Source organism: Athene cunicularia, assembly GCF_003259725.1.
Source record: "Athene cunicularia isolate RWA chromosome 15 unlocalized genomic scaffold, athCun1 chr15_part1, whole genome shotgun sequence".
NCBI lineage: Eukaryota > Metazoa > Chordata > Aves > Strigiformes > Strigidae > Athene > Athene cunicularia.
The window spans coordinates 12935011-12961229 of NW_020799121.1; the positions used below are offsets into that span (position 1 = coordinate 12935011).

Consider the following 26219-nt stretch of genomic DNA (forward strand, 5'->3'; position numbering starts at 1 on the left):
TTAGGTCACAAGTGTTCCCGTTCTGTCTAAAGCATCATCTCTGTCTGGTATTTATTACGTAGTCCAGTGGACTGAACGAACTGTGAGTGGGCCAGATGCCAGAGGAAAACATGCGCAGGCTGGAGGCAGCCAAAAAACTACTGGACAGTCATTGAGAAGCTATGAGGGGTTTTGTCCCCTTTTGCTTTGTTTATGGTTTTTTGTATCTATGTGGTTTTTGAAAACCACAAACTCTAGTCTGGAAAATAGATATTTTGGCTTTGTACAGGTTTCTATATTCTGTTCAGCCCACTCAGCAGTATATTAACTTTTGTCATATGATTTGTTTTTTTCTCTTGCTGTCTCCATGGGAAAAAAGTGTTGGAACTATAGTTCTTGTTGTGTGGTGTTTAGGTTTATTATTTCAATGTTTGCATTACATGCAAATGAGAAACTGCATCTTGTTTTGGAAGGAAAGGCAGCCATCAGTTCCTGAGCAAGTTCAGGAAACCTGGTGCTTGTGTAGAGCTGATGGAAAAAGTGTGGCAGTGGGCAACTGTTCTGTATCAAAGGGAAGGATTTTCCTTATCCTGTCTCAGAGCAGTAGGGAGGCATTTCAGCAGCCATTACAATAATTTCTGTATCTCGGGAGGCTCAGAGTTGCTGTAGCAACCTTTTGCTCGATCGGAATTTGTCTGGTGAAGCCCCACAGGAATCTGCTCCTACTTTCAGCTAACCTCTCACATCACCAGTCTCAACTGCCAGGGAGAAACCCCAGCTGCAGATCAGGCGGGGTGGGGGACCTCTTTCCACAGGTTCCTCACAAAACCTTCCCCTAATTACCGGGATCAGATGCTTTTTGGCAGTTTTCCATGGAGACAGAGCTTCTCTATGTGTACAGAGTTGTCCGCCCTAACACAAATTGTAAAAATGGTCATAGTAAATTCTGTGCATAAAAACAAGCACTTATTCATGCACTTGCAGATACAGAAACTGAACATGCAAAAGTAGGGAGTGCAGTTTTAGAGACCAGTGTGGGAAGTTTGACTGGGAAGCAGCAGTAGTTCTGGTAACACAAAAGAAGTATTCTAAAGTCACTGAGGGGAGCAGGCAGATGGGAACAGACTTGAGTAGGAAGGAATACAGACAAGGTCCCCAAAGCCTGTTACTTAGATTTCGATAAAAAATGAAGTGTGAAGTTGGTCAGAGCATGAGGGGATGCATCACTGCTAAACCAATTCCTTCAAAGGTGTGAAGTAGTTTCTAGAGTAATGAAAGACATTTTTTTGGCCTTCCAAGCTGCTATATGGTTGAGAATAATATTTTGAACATTTTATTTATAGATAATATTGTCCAATGGTTATAGAGAAATTACAGTTATTTTAGACTCTTGGCTTTTATTTCTAATTCTACAGGTGACTGGCATTGTCAAACCACAGGACCCTGTATGTAAAGTCTAGGAAACAATAAGTAATATGATAATCAAAACAAAACTTTGACATAACATATACTTCAAATAACAACTGAAGCTGCCCCAAATCTGTTACTTTTGCCAAAAGAAGTCACGCTCCCACCTTACACTTTGCTGCCAGTCTCCATCCCTGTATCCTCCCTCATTGTATTGGTACAGGCACTGGAAAGTTATCCAGGGAAGAAAAAGCTGATTTTAACCAGGTAGGTTCAGTGTTCAGCCCTACAAGCAGTATTACCAGTACAGCTCACAGTCAGATCAGTCACACTGTGAACTGAATGCTGGACAAGACTGGCTGAACTTTTTTCCTTGCATTACTTTTCAGGTGAAGAGCTCTGTGATGTGGCTTGTGATTCTGCTGCGAGAGCACTGGTGCCACCATGACTGAGGGGTGACACAGCTGCACAGGGGCAGGGACAGCAAGAGCAGGGAACCAGCTGTAGTGCCTTAAACCCAGACTGGGATTTTAGAATACCAGCTATAGCCTTGGTCTTCGGAGGGCTCAGTTAAGCAAGCATGCTCAGAGTTTATCTGACAGCTGTCAGATAAGACTGGGTCTTCCTAAGACTGTGTGCTGCCTTCTGTTGTAGTTGGAGGAGGAGCTGGCATAACTATTGTTTTCCTTTTATATATTGTTGAGTGATTACCACTGAAAAATAGAGTTAAACAAACTTTGATTTGTGTATGTAATGATTTTCACTGGTTTAAAGCACAGGTAAAGCAGGGTGAGTTCCAGAAGAAGACAATCTCTTTGTTGATTTTTTTCTTTTTTTTAAACCAAATATCTTACAGTCTGAAGCTCCTTTTAATTATGCAAGGAAGAAAAAAAAATCTATACTGACAGGTTTCTTAGGCTGCAGAGAGATGTTAGGCCTCAGACAGAAAGTGGGCCCATGTATGGTTATAGTCAGCTAAATGTGTCACTGAGTGGCAGTAAGAAAGGCGAGTGGGCTTTGGAAAGCTGACTGATCTCTGTGCACTAGTAAAGTAATCAAAACTGAATATGGACTGTGCCCTAGTTAGACTTATTCTAACTATTCAAAGCTGTGTGTCATTTCATGCAATTTGGGATACAGCCTGGGCTCTGTTTCGGGGGTGTGTGTGTATGTTTTTTACTGTATATTTTTAAAAAGAGCACCCAGTTCTGAGGAATCTATTCCCAGCTAAAGCACACAAGCTCTGGAAAGGTCAGAGAGGCATCTCTAGCTTTGGTAAATAAACAAATCTCTTCTCTGTGGCTGGGATGTTGTATTAATAGCAGTAGATTTGGTTTCGCATTGTGGAGCTCCTCCTGTTTCATTGCTATTGAAGATAAGAGAACACAAAATGTTCTGTCACCCTCCCCATGAGAAGGCAAGCCAACAGGCAGAGACTATTATGTTTAAAGATATTCCTGAGGCAAAGACTTGGAGAACGCAAACACTTGGGTTTATATTCAGTAACTACTGGATACCATAGCTGGCACACCAGTAACTCGACATTATTTCATGTCTTACATGAAAGAGTTTGCAAGACAAAATCACTACGGTAGAAATAACCTAAAAATAAGGGTTGAGCCTTAAGCAGATGGAAGTTGATTTTTCTCTTTTGCATTTTTCTTCACGATTCAGTTGCGGCAAAAAGAAACATGTCTTTTCTGCTTCTTAACCTATTCACCAGTCTGCTACAATCTGTTTTACTTCAGTTTGCAACCTGGAGTTATTCAGATATTCATTACAGGATACTACAATTGGAAAAGTTTCTCCAAACAGTTCCTGAAAGGAAAAAAATTCTTGTGAAGTTGTAAAGCCCTCTAACTTGGCAGTAAGTGTGTGTAAAATACATTAACTGAGCTGTACCCTTGAGCTTCTCTACACAAGTTATTTGGGAATAATTAATTCTAAAATTCCACATGTGGAATATTTTACTTTGGAATGTGTACTCCTGAGTGGAAGGCAGATTTAGATGATGTTAGCTAGTGGATAAGAAGCGTGATGGGAAGACATGAAGAATTTAGCCTTAGGTAGTTAACATATATGACACATACAATTGCTGTTACAACACTAGGCACCTATTTCATTAGCCAATACATGCTTAAGACATACCTCTTGTCCTTAGTGGCACCTTTTCTCCAGATCGGGCATCAGTCCAAAAAGGAGACAGGCTTCTCTTCTGCAAATAAGCGTCTTCTGTTGGAGAGCAGATTGCTAGATATAAGTAAAAATAAACACGAACCAAATCAGACAATTCTCCCCTGAACAGTTGTTTTCCTTGCCCTTGAAATGTCATCAGCTACAGATTCATTTCTTTCCCTGATGCTCAGGTAGAGAATCTGTTTAGAGAGGAGTTCTTCCTGCATGTAGAAGGCATTTTGTAAAACTACACCTCTACATAGGATACATAAACAAGCCAAATGACTCAACAGAAAAAAAGTTACATGCAGTGAGATCTTTTCCTCTAGGGATATTTTTACTGCAAGAAAATTAAAATATTGGCAGAAGACAAAGACTTTGAAATCACTGAAATTGTTCTCTCCCCAGTCTGAGTCTGACCAGGCTGGAATTTAATTTTTGGATGTGGTGCCTGATCTAGCCCTAAGGTAGCAGTCCACCTTTCTATCTGTGCTGGGAAAAAGAGAGTCTCAGCTGAGGTTAAGAAGTTGCTTACATCTAAGTTTTTGTAAGTGAATGTCACTTCCCATCTGCTATACTCATTGCATTTTACAAAAAAGGATTAATGATTTCTTCTAGATCAGTACATATGCAAGTTCCTCTAAAAAAAATTCCTAAGAAATTCTGGGCAGAGACAATGGACTTATTTGACAGCTACTGATGACTCTTTAAGATGATTAAAAATGTTCAGAGAAAGTAACAGTCTTTGTAGTTAGGAATAAAAAAAATGGTAATTGTTCCATATTGTAACTTCCTTACCATTTGAGAACAAGCCCAAATTTAATTCTGCCATCACAGGAATTTTGGCTGAGTTAAATGTGAGAAAAGATTTCAATTTTGAGCATGAAATTTCTTTTAACTGTGATTTCTGATACAACATATGCCATAGAAATGAGGAAAAAAACACTGCAGTTAGTGTGAGGGCCTTCTGATCTTTCTGAAGGTTCCTGTGTGCCTCAGTATGTTTGTGCTTGATTTAATATTGATGTTTTTGGAAAGGAATTAGTTTTATTTGTACCTGATACCAACAATGTTTTCTTTTTCAAATAGAGTTAATAATCACAGACTGTGCTGTGAATAAGGTTCTAAATAAAATTAAAACTTTTGCACATAACAGTTTAATTGCATCATAAGCTACTAAAATTGAAATATCTCTACTGTTAGAGATATCACGTGAAATTTCAAAGCCATCGGTAACCCGCTACATTTACATACTGACCACTGGAAAAGTAGCACTAGAAACAGAGTGTACCAATTTGAATTACCCAAGAATATCATGTTCTTAAAAGGCAATAGATATTAAATACCCAATAGGTGAGAATATGATGGAAATTCATTCTTTTATAACTTCAGTATTGATTTCCATTGTTTCAAAACTTCAGGTTTTCTACTTTCTAAAAATAGATTTGTGTGAAGAACATCTTTGCAGCTGAACTTTTGGCAGATTGAACCTGTTATTAAGAACTTAAATCTATTTGAACAGCACCTGAATTTTCCTGCAAAGTACAATAAAAATCAGCAAGCAGACCCCCAGTTATATGAGCAGTACTACAATTGCTGTTCTGCTTGACAAAGTCAGAATCTGATTTCTTGTTACATATTAAGAGCAACTAAGATAATTCCACGAAGGTGGATATCCAGCGTCATTTATTTAGTATTCCACATGTCCTTTAAAAATTTTTCTTTCAAGAATGAAATCTGCTCTCTGAGTTGCAGCTGGAGAATGATGGCAGCTTAGGCCACCCCAAATCTCAGGAGATCAATAGTGTTAGCAGCTGATGATCTAATTATGGATTATTTGGGTCAGACTCTTTTCTCCTAGCTAGGTGTGACTTGTGTGACTCAAAAGAGGTTAGTTCATTCAGTTCACAGGAGTTACAGCATCAGTGAATCATTCCCCTAATAACTGCCATGCTATTAATCATAAGGAGACTCTAGCATTTCCTATGAGGAGACATCTTGATCTTGTAAGACTTTTTTATTCATGCAGCTCTTCATGATATCACATGAATTGCTGTTAGCAGTTATGTATGCTCTTATTACATTTGTATTAGTTATGTATATTTTTAACAAAGTTCAGGATGAAAACATTTGCTGGGGAAAAATACTGTGACAAATGTTTCCTTTGCAATGTCTCTCTCTGATTTTTTGCAAAGGCATCTATCCAAACCAGGCTGCCACAGTGCGTTATCAGTCATGCACTCGTATCTTAAACTGACCATAAACCAGATGCACGATGATGTAGGGTTTATTACATATCTTAAATTTTCATTGCTTAAGAGACTGAAAAATACTGCCTACTTGAATTACATAATAACCCGTAACTAGATTCCAGTATTTTGGAGTTTTCCACTGTTTCTTACATAACCATTTTAATAATCTCCCTATTGTTGTATTTTACCTCATATTAGCTATCAGCCTTACAGAACATGTACAATGTGTCTGGGCATTAATGTTGCACTCAGGAAAACTCATTAAGTCCTGCCTTACAACCAGAAGGCTTAATGTAAATGATGGGGTACACTAATTAGGGCAGTCTGTTTTCTCTGTGGTTGTTCAGGAAATCGAAAGGGATCTGTCCAAGACATTACATCAGGAAAGTGACTTAGGCTCATTTATACCATCCTGCAAGCAGACAGATTCCCAGAACTTTATGTTCTAGTTTCATAGATGCATACGCTCTGTGAGGGGAGGATAATGAGTTTATGGAGGGAAAAGCATTCCTTCAAAATCGAAAGCCCGGGTGATCATTCTGCATCTTTGTATTTCATTTTTTGAGAATCACACAAAGGAGAGGAGCAGGACACCTCTGACAAAGCAAATCAGAAGCTACGAGGATTAATTTCCTGCCTTCCAATGCTGATCGCCTGGTAAGCACTTCTTAGATGATAAAAAGTTTCTGTCTTGTTTTTCTGTTATTTAACTCTGTGATCACTCAACATCCCCTTAGGGGAGCAGGTTTTGATGAAGGCGAGATTTCACCTTTGCTTATGAGCTTTTTAATAAAGCAGTTGTTATTTTTCTAATTTGTCTTCAGACTGTCTTGAGCTGATCGCTGAAGCACATTGAGAACACTAGGAACTGCAGACATAGGTGCAGTTCTACAAAACGTTTTCTTTGACAGCAAAGACAGTTTAGGAAAGCTCCAGACCCTGGTTCTCTGTGTCCCTGCCCACTTGCTCCCTTCTCCATGCCTGCTGCTCTCTACCCCTTTGGTTGTGCTTTTACAGTTATTTGTGTCTATAAAGTGAGTAATGAGTTAACAATCATCTTTCACCCAGAGGCTGTGATAAGCCTGACCATGCAGCCCCACAGAGAGTTGTGCCAATACAGCTGAAAATATTTTCACAATAACTGCAAGCTGGTTTAGACGATGGTACCACAGAGCAGAGAAGTTCCACCAGGCTACCAGTTGGTTTTTCCTAAGCATGCAGTAACGTCTATCATTGTATGCTAGTGTAGCACATCAATAAATATGCTAACATGGATTTTTTTAAATCACCTGGCCCAGAATTCTGTTGAATGCAAAGCTGCTGTCTTTCATAGGCTTTATATCAAGGCAGTCTGGCTTTTCTTTGCAGTTTTGCTCCACAGGCACTGGAAGTGGGAGTGAGTGTGCTCTGCCCATGACCCAGCTTCTTGCACGTTCTTTCACTAGCTCACTCACCTTCGTGTAGACCCTTTAGCTTGTTGACAGCACTTAAAATAATAATTCATTTTTTAAAAATTATAGCCTGCATACTGCGTTTGTGGACTTGTGTGTCGACAATATGTGGCTGCAAACAAGCCTTGAAAAAGGGGTTTTAGATGGGTCAGGTCTCCAAAACTCGTAACACGCGGTCAGTCATCCAGGCAGTTTGCTGACAAAGCACAAGGTGGTTACAACTGGAGGAACATGGGTGTGGGGACTGATTTTTTTTTTTTTTCCCCCATTAGTGCAGTGGTGGCTATGAAACAGCAGTCCTATGGGAAAATAAAATATTTTATGTAGAAGGTGTTTTCTGATGGCTCTGCTTCGGGCAGGTTGGCTGGGATTACTGCTGGCTCTGGTGTAACAGCAGGAGTGAGTGTGTGGAGTTCATGTATATGAGGTTTCTCTTTTGAAACAGCGTTTTGTGAGTTTTGGTTTACAGAATGAATTAGTATATACCAAGTAATCATTTCATTTAAAAGCAGAATTCTCACTATGAATTTACTGGAGATATTTTGGTTTTGAAGAAGCTTTGGCTTAAGCTCCATACAGCCTATGCAGCACTCTGCAATTTAAGAAGCTCCATCTAATGTTCTTTGGCCTTCTTTTAGATTCCAGGTGCAAATTATTGCTGGATTTAATCTCCTGGAAACCTACATCCTCATTCTATTCAGGGAGCAACCATAGCATGTGCAGTAAGAGGGCAGGCTTAATCCAGGCTTATTTACTCTGTGCTTCATCTCCGGCCAATAATCACCCCAAATTTAATTAGCTAATGATGTGTTTAGATATTCAATATTTATGCATCAGTGAATCGATAACATTGCAAACCACTCTATTTGTTGAATGCCCTTTTATAAAAACTGGATGTACCCATATGGATTGTTTCAAAGATAAATTGCACCAGCACTATGTATTTGCAGGTAAAATGGGCTCTGATTCAGCTGCTGTATCAAAGAAAAATTCCCTTATTATGAAACTCTGGTATCCATGCCTCTCCTTGGAGAATATAATGCTATAAACTGAGCCTGCTGTGAAGAGTTCATCTGATTCTAATGGAACAACACAGTAACAGGCTGTACATCTTGTAAGTAAGGAGAACATTTCCATCAAAGCTATTCGAGTTGGTTTTATTTTTTTGTATTGACTAAAGAACCTTTTATTTTTTCAAAAAGTACGTTTTCTTTTGAAAAAATTAACTTTGCATTAAGTTGTTTTTTTAAACATGATTTTTCAGAAATAATATGAACATTTGATTTTTTTGTTCGGTTGAGACTGAAATTTTTCTTGGACTAAATGCTTTTACTCCCCTGTGGTATATGCATGTAAGTTCAGGTTTTGTTTAAGGCCAAATTTATCAGACTAAACAGGAGCTATCACCACTGACTGGGTTATTCATTAACTGAGGTTACCCTGGATTTGTTCGCACATAAAAAAGCAGAATTTAGTGCTCCAGTGATAAATCTAGCTTTCTGTTTGATGTCTAATTCCAACTAGTTCTGTACCAGTACACTGAGGAGTAGATCAGCCGAGCAGAAGCAGCGGCTCTGTCCGGAGCTGCCTGGGGCAATAAACCAGCAGCACAAACTCTCTCGTGGCTTCCCATGTCCTAACCCAGCCCGTTTTCCTCTGGTAGTGCTTTCACATGCATGCATCTTTACATTTTTTTGGAAGAAAACATTGAATAATATTCAAAATCTCTTCATTTCCTCTAGATGTTTAAAAAAAAAGAAAATTTCCTGTTATTTCTGTGCTAGGTTATATAATCAAAGTGTTTCAGCTACGGCACAGACACTTGTAAAAAGCTGAAAATGTACACAGAGGCGGCACACAAATAACAAGTTGCCCCAGGTTTATAACTGAGAGAACTGAGAGACCTAATCTTCGTTTGCATGCATGCGTGCACATGCACACAGAGAATGTTTCTATTTCAGACTGTTTCTCCTGATATTTCTCTCTCTGGGATTATAAAAAGATCTCAGGGTAAGAGAAAACCTCGCGTTTAGTTTTGTTGACTCCATTAGCTCAATGAAGGTAGTTGTGATGCTTTTCATGTCTGAATTTCCTTGTTACAATTTAATTAAAAACTCCTTCAGGAAACGGCTTTACATTTGTCTGCATCGTATTTGTTTATCTGTATCTGTTAGGACTTTTCCGTTACACATTTCAATGAATTATCACATTGCAAGTGTACAGAGATTTTACTTCTGAATTACTTTTAGGGAGTGCAGGGGTCAGCTGAGGATAGTCAAAGCTAGGACACTGACTACTGCCCTGGGAAATGCTGTGACGTTTGCTATATCATTCCTTTATGTTAAAATAAACCAAACCTCGGGCTAGGATGAGGGTTGGGGGGTCTGAACAGCCACGCTCAGGACAAGACTCGGGAGGTTTCTCAGGGAGAACAGGTTGGGAATTCTGGGCACAGCCTGAGACCACAGCCCAGGGACAAGGACTAGATTCCCAGTTTTGCTTCTATTTCGTTCCATGTTGTGGTTTGTTCATCTAGAAAATAATGTCAATAGCAGCAACTTTTATCTGGCTGTATAGACTTTACTCAGAGGTTTTTGTTAAATTGTTTTGAGATTCTGTGATGAAAGTTGCTATACCAAATAGTTTATTTCACCCTGCTTTGTGCATATGCTAACACAGTCACGCTCACGCACATACAGGTTCACAGGATCACTTAAGATTTGCTTCTCTTCAGCTGTCCACAGTTACTTTGCATGACAAGGCCATACAATCACCAAACTGGATATTCTAGAGTTAGAACTTGAGCCATCAGTCACAGTAAGTATGTCATAGAGCTACAAAAATATACATTGACACTAAGTGTGATCAAATGAATATTAACAATATCCTCCCAAGTAGTATATTTACATCTGCATTTGCATATATCGCTTATGTCAGATAGATTCCACTGGCATGTCTAGATTTAGTTTCCATATTATACTTTGTATCTGATCATTCAGTAACACTGGACAACATTATTACTGAAAAGAGTAAATACTGTACAGGATAAATTACAAGAATACCGTACTCTGTCAATTCTGGTTTTATTCACAGCAGCAAAATTGCATTATCATTGCAACAAACTAATTCCATTTTGGTACCGAGTGCAGTGCGCCTACAGCAGAGAGTAATACAAATGAATTAAAATATATCGATTGTATTGCAAATGAAGTGCAAACTATTTAAAACATCTTAAGTGATTAGATGTAATAAAATTTTACAGATACAATTGCACAGCTGGCAAACCAAAGCCACAAGAAAACAATCACCCCACTCTAGATGTACAGAGAACCTGGCTCCTACCCTTGGCTTTTAAACTTGAAGCTTGACAAACAATATTTCTCCTGGGATCGGGACAGGTGGCAGTCCCATCACAGAGCATTCACCAGCATTACCACTCTCCTCATTTAGACTTTACATCGTCTGTGTGAGCTCTGGCTTGAAATCAGATTCTTCATGTCCATAAGCAAAGACAAAGGCTAACGCTTATTTATTAACACTAGTTCTGAAGGACCAAAGGCATTACATAAAGGACCACTGTTTGTTTAGATTACACAATATTTTGAAGGGATATGTGCTACATGGGAGGACTATTTATATGTACATTTGAAAGGAACTGTCAATTATCTAAAATAATGCTTATCCTAAACAGATCGACACTGCAAAGAAGGTACAGAAAAACAATTCTACAATAGCATAAAATAAAGCTGTCTTATTTGTGGGTACACAAAAGGATTAGAGTATGATTTTACTCTCTTAGACCAAATGAAGTCCTAAATTGGAAAAGCAGCTCCATCCAAGGTCGCCTCTGTTGTTTCCAAAAATATCTTGAAACAAACGCAAGAGGAGCACTTTGTTGGGTGTTATCTTGACATATATAGTTTCAATCAAATTCTTCATGAAGTGTCAGAATAAAAGTCGAACATTTGCTTGACACTGCCAAGTCACTAGCAAGTGAATCCCTTCAAAGGTTGAAAATAACTTTTGAGAACAGAATTAAGAATTATGGGATGTTTTCTTTACATTTAAAAAAAAAAAGCCACATTAATTTGGGATGGAATTGTAAACACTTTTTAGACATTTCATAAAAGGATTGTATAATTCTTTCCGCTACATAGGGCGAAGTGTTATAAGGTTGTGTTAATGATCCCAGGAAAATATTTATAGTGCTTTTTCCAGTATATGAGTTCTCTCTTTCCCTCTCGTATTTTACGATCAACCTTCGCTTCATTCAATTAAATCAACAAGCAGAAAAGAACCTTCAGTGTATATTGATTTTAAAGTGATGGATTTCACATACAAATGGTTGAGGTACAGTGTAGTAAATAAAATTAGAAAAGGAATAGCAAGCACAACAGTAACAACCTGCTATGAAGTATGACACGCTCCACCTCTTTGTTAGAAGAATTCAGATTGCTTTCTAGTTATTAGCTGTGGGATATATTTTCCTAAGGAGACTTAATTTTGAGATGATGTTGGCATTGCCCATGAAATAATAAATTCCCAATTTTCATTTCTGTTCTCTGACACATTAACTAGACTTCTCACTGTTTCGTGGCTCACTCATGCAGATACCTGAGCAGTCGAATCAGCCTACATAAAATGAAAATGAAGTCCTCTAGAACAAAAGATGCCACATGAATGTAAAATATTAGTGGAACAGGTTGTCTGTGGGTGATTTTCAATGTTCTGATAGAGTTCTGTTTTCTTTTTAATATGCTATAAAAACATGGGGAGCTCTAAAGCACAGAATAAGAGAGATGGGTACAACGTTTTATAAATACCCAAAACTATTCAAAGTTTTTGAATGCTGCAGTCCACAGAATGCAGTCTTGGAGCAAAACATCAGTGAAACAGCAGTTGATAAGTAAAATTCATAATTTTCATGTGATTTTTTTTAATTTTTAGATTTTCAATTTTTAGAATCCCAAATGCATCATGCCTTTTTGCTTTTGGTAATTCTTCACTAATGGCTCTGAGATTTCTGTGACAACTGCAAAGAAATGCTTAAACATTAGTTTACCTGCCAGAAAATGCTGCAATAGCGTAAACCAAGTAAACTGCTGAATTCTTTCTATTTTATCATCCTAGAAGTTCAACTATTAAAAAAAAACATTAGTCCAGTTTTTAAAAAATGATTAAAACCCCACAAATCTTAATGGCAGAAAATCTTAATCAACAATTTTGTGTTTTCTTCAGTATGAACCAGTTGTAAAACTTACAAAGGAGAAATTGTGAGATTAATTCCTTAATTATTTCCCTTACTTGGTTATTATTTGGATGTGATGTATGCCTTCATGGTTCTGGTGTTGTTGCTCCCTAAGTGCCAGGGATATTTTCTATTCCATTCCAGGGAAAAGAAGTAGGGAGAGAGAAAGGAATTTATCTTTGAAAACTGGTAAATAAGATCCCATTTTCCATACTCTTATCAACTGCAATTTTTCTGGCACAGTGTGCAGGACTGGGTTTTATCCTACTTAAAAAAACAGTCCTAATTAAGTGCTTATTGTATAAATGAGTGTTTTTAAAACTTGAGCAGTTGCAGCAAAATTTAGCAGCTTAAAAATGACACGGTATTCTGTAACGACAGTCTGAGCTGAAACAGTATAATAGACATTGGCTTGAGATCCATTTGCAGGAAAAGAACTCTAGTTCTTGGCATTCAGCAAATGCTGGTTGTGCATACCCTAGTTTGCAAAAACATGCTTTTTTTTAAAAAATGAGGAGGAATGGAAATGCAAAAAAAAAAGGTAAAAATATACTACTTCTAAAATAATAAATATAAATGAGCCCTTCAAATACAAGATAATGCATAAAGTTGTATTTTAGTGATAAACACTATAAATACTTCAGCACTAGATTTGTGCAAGACAGCATCTCGTACATGGATAATAAAAATCAAACCATATTGCTAAGGACTTGTGTATTTTGATTGTTTGCACTGAGGAAAACTTCCACAAACATTTAATTTTTGTTATAAATCTGAATGTGTCTAATAGAACATTGATTTGTGTTGGATGAGAGTCATTACTGTAGATAATTACAGTTCTTATTTTTTTTCCACTGTGTCTTATAAATCTCATGCTGGCCCTTTAATTCCTGCTTGTTCTGTCAGGAGGAAGAATACAGAGCTAAATCCAGCAGACCTTATTTTGGCAAAACTCCCACTGAAGTCAGTGAGGGTTTGTGAAAGTAAGGACAGCATGATTTGTCTCACAGTTCCTGATGATTATTTGGAATAGGTTTGCTCCCCGCCTCAAGCACCAGAGTTTGACATCACCACGGTGCAGTGTCTTACAGTGTGTAAACTAGAATCATGAAAATCAGTGTAGTGCAATTGTGAAAAATACCCTTTTCACCCAATGACCTTGGACTAAACTGGATTGCCTTGTGAGTTTGGAGGCTGCTACTGCAGACCTAACGCTGCAGAAACAGAGACCCTGAGAATTTGGAGAACCCCTTTTAAATTCACGCTGGGAATTTAAAGAACTCTTTAAACAAGCTGGAAATAAGTCAAATTCTGATTGTTAGAAAACAACCACCCAATTGGGTGTTGTCCAGACAGGTGGTACCTTGTGATAAAATTGTTGATTCGTGTAATACTTCCTCACTGGAACACTGGCGTGTCTGTGAAAATTTCAATTCTGTTTCCATTACAAATTGCAACAGAGAAAAGCAGCTGAAGAGTTAACAGTGTTCCTTCAGCAGGAAACCTACTGCTACAAATGATAACACAGGGCACACGTTCAGCTGGAGTTCTTTATTTTTTTTTCACTTAAGTCTGAACAAATACAGGGCCAACAAGAGAAACCAGATCCGCAAGCATCAGTGCTCTCCTCGTCCCCTGACAGGATGACGGAGTAACAGCTTCTCACACTCCACGGGGTCAACGTGTCACGACCCTTCTCCCGAGGGCACACCTTTGGGGTGACAGCACTTCAGCCTGCCTGGTCTTTCAGTCGTACATCTGTCTGCCTTCACGGGGAAGCTGGCTCCAGGCTCGCCAAACACTGCCAGCACGGTGATTTAGGAATCAGGCTGATACTGCCAAATCACTCTGCATAGATCACTTGCTGAGGACAAACCCCAGGTAGTTAGCAGTGAGCTTTCCCTCGCTGCTCGTCTGAGGCAGACGTGAAATAGTGATCTAAGGAGAAGCAGCTCCGTACTTCATTTCCAGTTCTTGAACCGGCAAGTCACTCGGAGAACAGCTTTCACACTGCTTGTTGGGTATGATACTATCCCTGCTTATTAATCACAACACCCTCCCTGTGAAGACATTCTCTAGGCACTGAACTGTTGCTAAATACTTCTGCTGTGTTGCGTTTTGTAACAGTGAGCAGCATCACAGTGCAGGAAAACCTTACCAAGAAAGCTCTGCAAATCAGTATATTTAAACATAATAAATAATGTAGCAGCAGGGCCCAACCTTTATGATTGTGGGCAACTATATGCATATGACTTTTAGTAGTATTATCCATGTAGGTAAAGGTATACAAATAAGTAATCCTAGATTTAGATAACTTAAGGAACTCTAAAAACATTTGTTTATTATAATTCAAATGGAAGTAAAATGGTACCAGTAATATAATCAAAATAATCTGCTATCCAGCTGGTACAACAGCTGGCCATATAACCTGGTGGAGGTACCGTTTCCTCGTGCCTATTGCTGATGTTAGCCACTGTCTCATCTCTCAGGTCCACCTGGAACTTGCTGCAGCTCTCGGGACAGCTGAAGTCAACAAGACTAAATAAATGCAAAGCTGCAGAATCCTAGAGTAGTTCTAGAGCTGGAATACTTCCTCATCTAGCGTGGGGTAAAGATAAGGAGAAGCTATTGAAGCAAAATAAGCTGCTGCTCGTGAGTGACTGCTCGGATCAGTGTTCCAACTGAAAGAAATCTGCTAAGTGCTGGAGCCCCAGATTCAGCTCCACACATTTTTTATTTGGACCTTCACATGGGAAAGGCAGGTATTTTTCTATATGGTATATTTATTAGCTAACCAGTGAGGTCATTAATAATAACAAAGCAAAAAAATTAGAAGTAAGTTTTTTATTGCAAGTGAGGAAGTAAAAATATAACTGTGACATGCAAAGATTTTTGAATGCTCCTGTCAAATCATGAACTAGGTGAAAAAGCCAGTGAACAGAATCCATTAAGGTTGCATTTATTAAATGTCCATTTATATAAGAAGCTAAAAATAGCATTTGACTTTTTCCAATTTTCTTTTCATAACGGTTATTATGATTTTCTGCTTCATCTCAGAAAGTCATTTTGCTGCTGCTGTGGTATGTAATCTGTGTGCCCTTTCTTGGTGCAGTACAAATGACAGAACACTAATCAGATCAGAACAACAATCACGTCATCTTTGAGTAACCAGCAATAAACTGTTTTTACAAGGAAAAAAAAGATGAACTATTTTTAGGGTAACTTTGAACAGAAAAACAAAATATACTCAATCTTATTTTACATCATTGCTATGAATTTCAGAAGCATTGCTTTTTTCTTGGGCAGCAGGCTAATCCATGTAATACATCTTCACGTAAATGGTCTAGTCAAATAGGGTTTCTAGGGTTTTGTTAAAAGTTTTGACTTGAAGTATATAAAACTCCCTTTCTCCCTGCCCTGTCTGCTGACTCTGAACCATAGGCTGATTCCTAAGTAACCTAAATGCCCATTTTTGGCGATTATCCCATGTTTTCGGCATGTCTCCTATCTAGTTGTCTGTGTTATTTTCCTATAGCTGGCAAGTATTCAGCAAAACCCTCCTTTACAAGTCCAGGCCTGTGACTCCTATAATTTTCTTCAGCTCAAGAGGTCCCACAGTGCAACGCAGGTGAAGTGAGGTGATAAGGGCACGGGGCCAGCAGGGACATCACGTGTAGGTGTCTCTGGAGGCAGCTCTGCCCACACTGTACTACAGGCTGCATGTCCTGGTCGGGAGCGTCTCCGTTTCCCATGGATGCGGCTCCCTTCGGCGCCTTACTAAGGCCTGTTCCCCGCCCGGGTCGAGTACTCAGCTCAGGGAAGCTGCACCTTCTCCCCACCCCGGCCAACTCTACCTGTTTTTCCCTGTAAATGTGTGTAGGGGAAAACGTGCTGCTTCTCCCTGTCCTGGGAAAGATTAGCGTGCAGCTGTTGAGAAAGACTTGACTATCTTTGGCTATTCGGCAGCGTGGGAGGGCTTACAGGAGGATGTCCTGGGAATCTATGGATCTCAGACCCACTCCTTACACATATGCTGCAGTTTTGAACCCTTTGGAGGCATCTGAAATAAATGTCATTAAATGACCCATTCTAAACCTCTTTTTCCTGTGGCCCAGCAAGCTACTCCTCACTAACAATTTACCTTCTTAAGAAATGTAAAAAAAAAAAAAATACTATACAGTCAAAATGTAGTCATCAGATTTTAGTTTAGTTCTGTTAACCAATATATTCAATGCAAAGGCAAACTAGGAACTATATCATTACCATACTCTCTCTTGATATAGAAAGCAGCAGCAGATTTCGTAGTTAGGTACCAGAGAAAGCAAAATTATTTTTTATGTCCTGAAAATACTTTTTACTTCAGGCAGAAAAAACTAAAAAATACCCACCCCAACTCTATCTAGAAATTCAATGTCAAGGGATTAAAGAATAGCAAGAGTTCTGGTCCCACAGACTTGTCTTCTCTGCTTCTAATCTTTGATTGTGCCTAAGAGGTGCTCATCCAAAATGATGAAGCGTGAGGGACAGTTTCAAGCCTCACCTACATTCCTCTTATCCTGGGTCAGCTGCGGGTCTTGATGCAATTTTCAAGGCAGGGACAGTTGCCTGTAGCTCACAGGTCAAAGCCAGAGCACACGGCAGGCTCACCTATCTGCCTGTTTTGCATATCCAAACATATGTGGGAGCCACTGTGCCACTTTTACATCCATCAACAACCCTCTGTCCCTGGGGTGACCCTCTCTGGGCAGCGTAAGCACTCTGGAACCACACTGCACACACCCAACAGCACAGGATGTCCTCAGTGAGAAAGCTTTTAGTTGACGCTTTCACATGGGCAACTCAGAAAAATTAGAAGGTATACGCGCAAGAAAAAGACATTTGTTAAAAACAACAACAAAAGATAATGGAAAAAATCTCAGAATTCAAGTAATTGTTCTCAGAACTCATACTCCTGACGCTGTAGTGATGAACTGTCTCCTAGAAGCACAATCAAGTTTAATTCAACCATGCAAGGAAAGTCTGACTAGGAGCGTGCGGGCAAGGTCTGTGCAGCTCAGAGCGAAAATGGCTCCATTCTTGCCAGTCACACTGAGTGAATAAAGACAATAGGGAAGGAGAGGGCCAAGCCAGGAGGCCCACAATTATACAATATCAACTCCCAGGCCCTGCAAAAATGTAACCTTAGTGATACAGAATAAGGAGCAGAGCAATTGCGTAAGTTTTCTGTGACCCTGGAGAAGGATTTCTTTTCCTTTGATCTCTCTGCAGATGCATGCCATTCCCAGCCTCATAAAACAAAGATTTACGATGAGGTTCACCCTAGTGCAGCTCTCATAACAGATCTTCCTAACGACGTTATGTTGTCACTTGAACCACGGAGGAAAAGCTTCATGGAGTGCTTAGTTGTGCTCTTTATCCACCAAAACCAAATAATGTACAACAAATTTATGCAGACATTATGAAAGCAACAATAAATAGCAAGAAGTTACCTTTAAGAAGCCAACACACTGTCTTCTGACTTCATGTTGGTATAAGGAGGCAGAATTCATAGTACGAGCCTATCTTTACCTCCTTCCTGAATGACTTGACCAATAGCTGTTTGATTCTGTTGTTTCAGAAAACATTCTCTCTTACATTCCATTAACTGCTCCAAATCCTGCCACATTTTAATTTGCTTCATATTTGGCCCGTGACTTTCCCGTACAACTTTCTGCTTCTCTCGTAATTTCTGTCAAAAATACAAAAAGATTAAGATTTCTGGAACAGTTCTACGCCACAAAAATTGCCTGCATAGGCAGCTTGGAATGACAAAGATTTTTATATGCTGCTAAAATATTATTTTGTTGAAGCCGATAACACTCCTTGCAAGTGATAAATGCATTAACACCTGGGACTCAGATATCTGCTTTGTATGGATTAACAATTATTTCACTGCTGCAAAACTGTCTAAATAATAGTCTTATCTATTGGAGAAGTTATGCTAAAAATCTGAGTTCATTTCCATACAGAGCTCTTGCAGTATCAAGTTGCAACCTGCAATGGATTCCTATTATAATATAAATAAATGTTTTACAATTAAACCCGCTACTGATTATTAACAGTGGCAGCCCAAACCTGTACAAATCACTCACAGAATCATAAAAAGGAAACTAACAGAAGAAAGATGTTTAGTGTGAACCTCATCCGCGCTGATCTGAGCTTCGTGCAAGATTTAAAATGGACAACTGCTTTTGTTTAACACTGTGGCGCTGATGATCCCCTGGCCTTTAATAACAGTGATAAGGCTGACAGGCTCAAAATTTATTGTCTTCAACAGGTTGCTTTATATACAACATAAAACTTGAGCTGGCACACTTTGTGATGCCCATGTTTCAGTTCCTTATCCAAATGGTTTTCAGGGAATGTGCTGTCACGTTAAGCTGTTTGACTATCTTTTACAAGCGGCTCATGCTATACTCTGCAGGAAATCAAGCCCTGAAGAGTGAGCGTGATCTCTTTGCAGGGTATTAGTTACCAATGCCAGCAGTAATGGAATTTTATTTGTAGGCTGCAATATGCTTTTTATAAAAGACTGACCAGAATCTTTAGTAAGAAACCCCACAAAAATATGAGCTGTACAATGTTTTTACAAGGTAAAAAAACCTCATTCTTACCTTCCCAAGGTTTTCTTGTTCGAGGATCATTCGTGTATACTGTTCTCTAAAGGACATATAAAATAACTTTATTATGATTTCATTTGGTTCTATGTAACAGAACAGAACAATGATGCAATCGTGGAACATTATGAAGGGATTGGGAGGTTCATAAATGAGACAGAAGAGAAAGCACGAAGAAACCTTTTCATCATTGGACAACATCAAGCACCACATCTCTCCAATTCTCTCAGTTGTGCAGTTGGGAAAAGTGATATTGGATAAGATCTCTTTTATTTTTGAAGCAGGCATCATTACTGCTCCTTCCAGCCTGAAGACAACAGCAAGATCATTTAGATAAGATATACACGATCCCTTTTTAATAATGCATTTATCCTGGTGATATTCCGAGGTTAGCCAGTGGCCTCATTTGTACCAGCATCAGAGTATACAAATCCACAGCCCTTAATTCCGGTGAATGCAGCGTTAGAACGAGTGGGAAAATAGAGGAACGAAGGGGAATAGTATTTCAGCCCAGGTTTGACAAACCCAACGACTGCAATGGAACCACTGTGCATTCTTCACTCTCAGAAAACAGCCGTCACATTTAGGTGCCTAAATATAGGCTTAGAAGGGTAACTGTTGACATTCATTATTAAAAATCTTGGCTGTACACCTTTGTCTGTAACAAGTGGCTGGATCACTTTCTGACATATGCAAACTTGATACATGAAACCTGACAATATAATATGCAAACCACAACAGTACGATTGAGATACATTACTATGTACTTATTTTAATTTTTTTTGGAAATGTGACAATAAACAAACTCTTCACCGATTCACTTAAAAATCAATTATTATAATTTGTGTGTAACGGGTACACTTAGAGGTTGAGAATCTGCTAGTGGAATACAAAATAAACTGGCTCATCTAAAGAAAGTTCCAAATTGCCCAGGGTAGAAGAACATTGCTTGGAGAAATCCTAATTTCCAGGAAGAAATATCAGCCTTCATGACACCCGAGTGTGAAGGTTTGCTAGAGCGTGGTGAGCAGCCATGTAGAACCAAGGCACCACGTTTCTTATATTCCTTCCATTTCTACTAAGTACTCCAGGCGCTGGACCGGAGCACTTGGGCCCCTGGCCACCTGGTCCTGCTGCCACGCTCCCTGTGGAGCGCATGGGCCAGGAATGAACCTGGATGGTTTTGTGACCTCGCACTCTCAGACAGTTCTAGCCAGCCCAAACCAGAGCTGTCTCGAGGCTGCTCTAAGTGCCGTGCTGCACAGCTGAGCCCCAGCAATCCCCACCAAGTCAGAGACGGAAAACCACACTGAATCTTCTTATTTCCACTGGCACACAGCGTATGTTCGCACACATTTGGCCTCGAGAACATACTTTTTTCTTTTTAAGTAGTTTTCAAAGTAATCATCAGAAGATTAGATGTCCTTCCTAGTAAGTTTTTCTTTACTATTTATAATGATGACTGGAAAGAACGCAACTTAGTAACTTCATTAAAAAACCCACAACTTTCTATTTTTAGAGAAGAAAATTAACTTTTCACATTCCTAAGAAGTGACTCTACAGAACAGAGAGTTTATATTCAATAAAGAGGGACAGAATTAAGACATTTTTTGTTCAATACGTTGTTAGGAAAGTGCTGTTCTATTTATGGTTCATTTTTACTCCGTTTACATTCCAGTGCCTGCTGAAAAATACATTCACATTCTAAAAGGATGTCTAGAAAAAAAAATTATCGTTCCATTTTATATTTTGCAAAGATCTCAATACTGAACTTTGTTGTAATTCATTTAAATATGACGGGTCTGTGACCTCTTACAGAAGGTCAAAAATGTGTATAGTCACTGTGTGAGGGTAATTTCCCTCGCTTCTGTGCCCACGGGTAGCAAGTGAAACAGGGACAGCAGAGAGAGTGGTAATGCTCCGCTCACATTCTCCTCACCATACCTGGAATTACATAGCTGGACTCACACTGAATTCCAGCGTTTGGCTCTGATGGCTTGTCCGTGTGAATACTCACATTGTGGAGGTTCATTTCACGAGTATTTGAGTTGGAGCATTTTTTTGCTTAGCATCTGTGAGTAAACTCAGACCCTCCCCTTCCCCGCGAGGCCATAAAAGGGCAGTGCCTGCTGTTTGACCTGCATTTCCTCTCAGCTGCTTGGCTGAGCTGTCCTGCTTTTCAGACTAATGAATTTTCACATCATCACTAAGGTTTTTCTCACGGACACTTCTCTTTTCTCCCTTCTGCTTAATTTTGCTGTTCCCTCATCTTTCATTAGATTAATCTCTTATTTCCTACAGCCTTCCATGATTTTGTGAGATGAAGTAAGAGGCTTCTTAGCCTCCAGTCACATTCTATCTCATCTTTTTCTCCCACCCTAACATTAGTAACTTTGATTCTTTCCTTACTCTTATTTTTCCTACACTGTTTACTACACAGTGTAAACATTTTCAGAGCCTTGCAGAAGGTCTCTGTGATGAATATTAATTTAGCCCATCATTTCCTAGTGATCTCTGCCTCGTGTTCTAGAACAGCAGGAGATGCAGCTGCTGGTACCAGCGCAAGGTGCATCGGGACAACTTCTAGTTCATGAAGGATCTGATGGAGGAAGACGACCTCATCTCTCAGTGTCTCCTGAGAGGATCCCTGGCATTTCCTCACTCAGTCTGACACATTACTATCCCTGTCAAGGGCCCCATTCCAGAGCCCATGACATCTTAGTGGTCAACTACTGCCTTTTTTTCCCTCCACAATGAGTGAAGGAATTGCCTCTGGTGATAGGGAATGACACTTGATTACGTACACAACCAACTAACGGTGCTTCCCTCGTTGCCACCACTGCAACGGAAAGGTCCAGAAATTATTATGAAAGGTAGAAACTCCTAAGAGTACAGATATCTTGGGAAATTAATTTATTCTTTCCATCTCGTTTGAGAAGTGACAGACAACTACTGGTTCTCTTTTCCTGTTGTGACGGCAGCATGCTGGATGATGAGAAGCTTTCAAATGGAATGTAGAATGACTATTAACTATCTAGTTAAGTAGTTCTATCTTTGCTTTGTCACTCATTCACATTTTTAAATTGGGTTTGTGAATGGGACAATTCTGTGAAGCGTTTTGGCACATCGTACAGAAGACTGTACATGAACCACAGCTCTGACATGACAGATTACACAGATCTCAAGCTACAATCTGTCCTGTTGCTGAAATACAAATGTAGAAGTCTAAGAAGAGGCCTCACATCAAGGAACTACATTGCTGTGGCTTTTTAAAGCCTAAGCAATGAAGCAAGCTGTAAGAATGTTGATTGATGCAGACTGTGAGATGGAGAGGTACGAGGCAGAGCTGATGCCCCCTCCGCACTGAACTAAAAATGATACACTCTGTGGAGACTCCTTGGTACAGTAATGACTACACCTTGAAGGAGACCCATTCCTACTCTCAAAACAGAGTGTTTTTCACTCATTACATTCATGAAAAAATAAACCAAAGACCCTTGATCAAACCAGGCAAACGTGAATTTTAAAACCTCTGTTTTAATAAATACTTTCATGACTGAGAAATACTGTGGTGCAAAAGCCAAGAGACCACTTCGTAAAACTAGTGACAACAATTTAAGCTTGTTTATTTTGTTGACAGCTAGCATCTAAGAATTTTTTTTTTTTTATGTCAAGGATAAAACTAGCTGGAAAACAGAATTTCTATTTCATGGAAAACTCTGAAATTTTGAAAAACTAACTATGAAGAATAAAAAGCATGTATTTTGACACTTTTACCAAATGAAAGTTATAAATGTTTTGTTTTGGATTTTCCTGATGTTTGATTGTGGACTTTATTGTCTAACTTTTGTTTCAACTTTCATATTGTATTAGAAGATTGAACATATACAAAAATTTTAAACAGGGTAGTTTTATAAAAATATGTAAGGTGCAGTAAAATGTAAAGAAAAAAAAAATCTTTGGCAGGACTGCATCATTTCAAATACACAAAAAAAAATCATCAGCTCGACTCATAACCTCTTCTGCTTCTCTCCCTACCAGGCATAGGCAGGGGGTCCTGAAAAAACTCACAGAATGAAGCAACGGTCTTTATATTGGAGTAAATTCAAGTGAGTGTAAAGGTGAAGGTTAGTGTGATGGTACGGAACAGTAGTCATTCTACCTCCAGTAAGAACTACAAATAGGAGCAAAACAAAATCCATTTATGATGAGTATATGCAGTCCTCTGTTCCTGTACCAACGATGGCAAGAGATTTTTTTCTTAGAAGAAGAGTAAAAGATTTGCAAGAAATGGCCAGAATCTGAGGGCAGCATATGGTTGCTCTCTAAGAGGTGGTAGACTTCTACTCCTGCACACTGGAGTAGAAGAACTGGAACTAGTTTCAGGGAGAAGCTTGGCAGGGGCATTATGTCTGGTAGAGCCACACTTCCCGCAGGACCTAGCTGAAACACAGCTTCTCTGAGCTCCTGCCAACAGGGGCTGCAAGTTAAAACCGCTATCTGGGGCCTATAATCTCCAGCAGGAAGGGAAAATCTTTTGGTATGTCTGAGAGAAGTCGTAGGTTTACAGCAGTATATACTGGAATTTGAGATGATTATTTTTAGATTATTATAGTGTTTCTAAATTTATCAGGTGAACTCCTCCAGTTCAAATGCCAGTGAGAAAATTCCTAACTTCAGCCTTAGTTTATGAATATCCTTCAAGTTAACACAAAGGAAACGCATTAATACATTTACCGAATTGCCTTTCGTCTCTCCTGTGGGTCTGAGGAAATGTATGCCTTCATTTCTTCTTTAGCACGCTGCAGCTGTACTTCTAGATTCTATAAAGAAATGTGTCATTAAAAAAAATATATCTCCTATAACCGCTGTTCCATTTCACAACGAACAATTTGGTCCCTCTTGTGATCTTACCCTTTTCATGCAGTTAATGTAACGGTAGTTGCTTTCTTCCTGAGCACACTCCTCAAGAAGTCCTTTTACTTCCTGCAGTACAAGAATAAGATTTCAAAGGACACGGTAACCCAAAGTCCACAGGAGATGCCCCGTGTTGCTATATAAACCATGAGAATCCATAACAGAAAGAGGCAATAACACTGAGTTGATAATTTCTTCAATGTTTATATAATTTGGGCTTTACAGAAGTCTCTTTTAAAGTGAAAGGCAATTTGCTTTTTTTAGATTTGCAGTTTCAGTCACAGTTAGAGATGCTAAACGATTGTTAATAGGTGTTTATTAGTCTGACTGACTTCTAACAGACACTCCACAAGTGCTGCCAAGACTCTTGTTCCTAAGCACATCTTAAGTGCTAAATGCACATCCTATACAGACACGTTAATAGTGTGTTAATGAGCAATCGATAATTATGTTGAGGAGTATGGAGACAGTGGGTTCGTCCTATCTCTAAATGGTCCATGCCAAAAAAACCTAATAATCCCAATGGAATCTGTGTACTCCAGGTCACACAGCAGTTGTCAACTCCAAAGCTCTGTCACCATCTGATTTTCAGACCATCAGCTGGAAAACTGAATTCTGCTGTTCAACTGCGAGAGTTTGCTGACACTCACGTCCAGCTTAATCAGTGGATGTGACTGTCATCACATGTTAGAAAATGACTAAGATTTGTCTGCCAAGAAAAAAAGCCTTGATTGATATCGTGAAATAGTTCTCATGGAAGGTCTACTTCATAGTAGGTACATCTGTGGATTCTTTTATTTTGCTGGGATGAAGCCATACAAAGGTACTTTCAGTACAGGAAAAGAATTATGTCTATACCCACCCACACTTTAAATGTAGGCCTTTTTTATTTTGAAATATATTCCTTATGTGGGCAAGGTCTTGAAAAAATCAAGTCGGGACAAAATTCACAGGAGGTGATCTCGTGAGATAAAGCAGATTCACATAAACATATTCACACTGTCCCCACCTGAAAGGAGTGCACTGGTTTAAGTACCTCGCTTCCTAAAAGCACTGGAGTTCAAGTAAGTACATGGCAGTAGTTTTAAAAAACTGTCGCATGGCAGAATACAAGACAGTCACATTTAATGAAGTATCCTTGCCATCCATTTCAGTGCATTAATTATCCATTGGATTGGTTGCTAATTTAATGCATCTGCTAAACGCATATAAAGACTTGTCTTAATAAATTAAACCTCATTTTATGGTCAGATTCTTAGCAGGATTTCTGGCAGATGCATCTTCTTTTACAATAGCCCTGCTAATCGAAGCTGTTCGTCGGTGGATGGACTGGTGCTCCCTTGAGTTCATCTGTTGCTATTCAGAACAGGAGATGTGTGTGACTGTAGCTGGCCCACAGCAGCTTCAGCCATGATTTGCATAGTTGTGGATCACCACTGACTCCCTTCAACCTCAAGTGGGTTTGTACTTTCCCTACCCAGAGGGAAGGCAGGGAAAATATCAAACCATAGTGAATAACCTGTTGCACAGCATTTATTAATACGCACAAACCCGCCACCATCTTACCTGTTCCAGCGTAGAGCGATTGCTCTCTAACCCCGCCGCACAACTGTCATATTGGATTTTTTTTTCATCACATTCTTGAGTTAATTCCTTATGTGAAAAGGGCAAAAGGGTACATAAATGAACTCTTCAATTGACTGACATGTGACATTCAGACAGACGGTGTTCTTGTCGGTCTCACACATCCACCTCAGCTCTTGGCACCCGCACAGACACTTACATAAACCCAGCAGGCACAGGGGTATCGTTACACCCGGGGAAGCCACCACCCTCCACCCGCGGACTGGCAGATCAGCTGTACACACCACAACATAGCACACAAATTTCCTCCTCACAGCTACATCCAGAGCTTTAATGTGGTAGGTTAATAGGGCAGCGTTTGCAAGAAGAAAGGAAAAATAATTATAAAAGTAGAGATTAAGAAAGGATTAATATACTTGCTACCTATGAAAAGCCAGCTTTCTAGCAGCACACCACAAATGCCCTCCTGGATTTAATTTGTTGACACCTTTAATAAAACCAGTAAGTTTGCTGGAAATTTGGTTGATAGATAAATGGATAGCTCTGCTTC

At 39.3% G+C, this 26219-nt stretch overlaps 1 protein-coding gene and 1 long non-coding RNA gene across 5 annotated transcripts in view; one reads left to right on the top strand and one right to left on the bottom strand.

Moving 5' to 3' along the window:
• LOC113486010 overlaps positions 1-16731 on the top strand; it is a 31124-nt gene extending 14393 nt beyond the window's left edge. The window contains exons 3-7 of the long non-coding RNA XR_003399511.1: positions 6380-6470; positions 8215-8378; positions 9964-10081; positions 12657-12701; positions 13419-16731. This is a non-coding gene — a long non-coding RNA (uncharacterized LOC113486010). The remainder of the gene's footprint in view (positions 1-6379; positions 6471-8214; positions 8379-9963; positions 10082-12656; positions 12702-13418) is intronic.
• IFT81 (intraflagellar transport 81) overlaps positions 13606-26219 on the bottom strand; it is a 45761-nt gene continuing 33147 nt past the window's right edge. For 2 of the 4 annotated variants that reach the window (XM_026859554.1, XM_026859556.1), the window contains 5 exons: positions 25652-25738; positions 24083-24154; positions 23906-23991; positions 19166-19211; positions 16376-18240 (listed from right to left, as the gene is read on the bottom strand). In XM_026859554.1, the coding sequence (XP_026715355.1) occupies positions 18058-18240; positions 19166-19211; positions 23906-23991; positions 24083-24154; positions 25652-25738 (474 nt within the window). In that variant the 3' untranslated portion in view covers positions 16376-18057. Of the gene's footprint in view, positions 14377-16375; positions 18241-19165; positions 19212-23905; positions 23992-24082; positions 24155-25651; positions 25739-26219 lie in introns of those variants that run through there. The other 2 variants (XR_003399510.1, XM_026859555.1) reach the window with 2 other exon arrangements.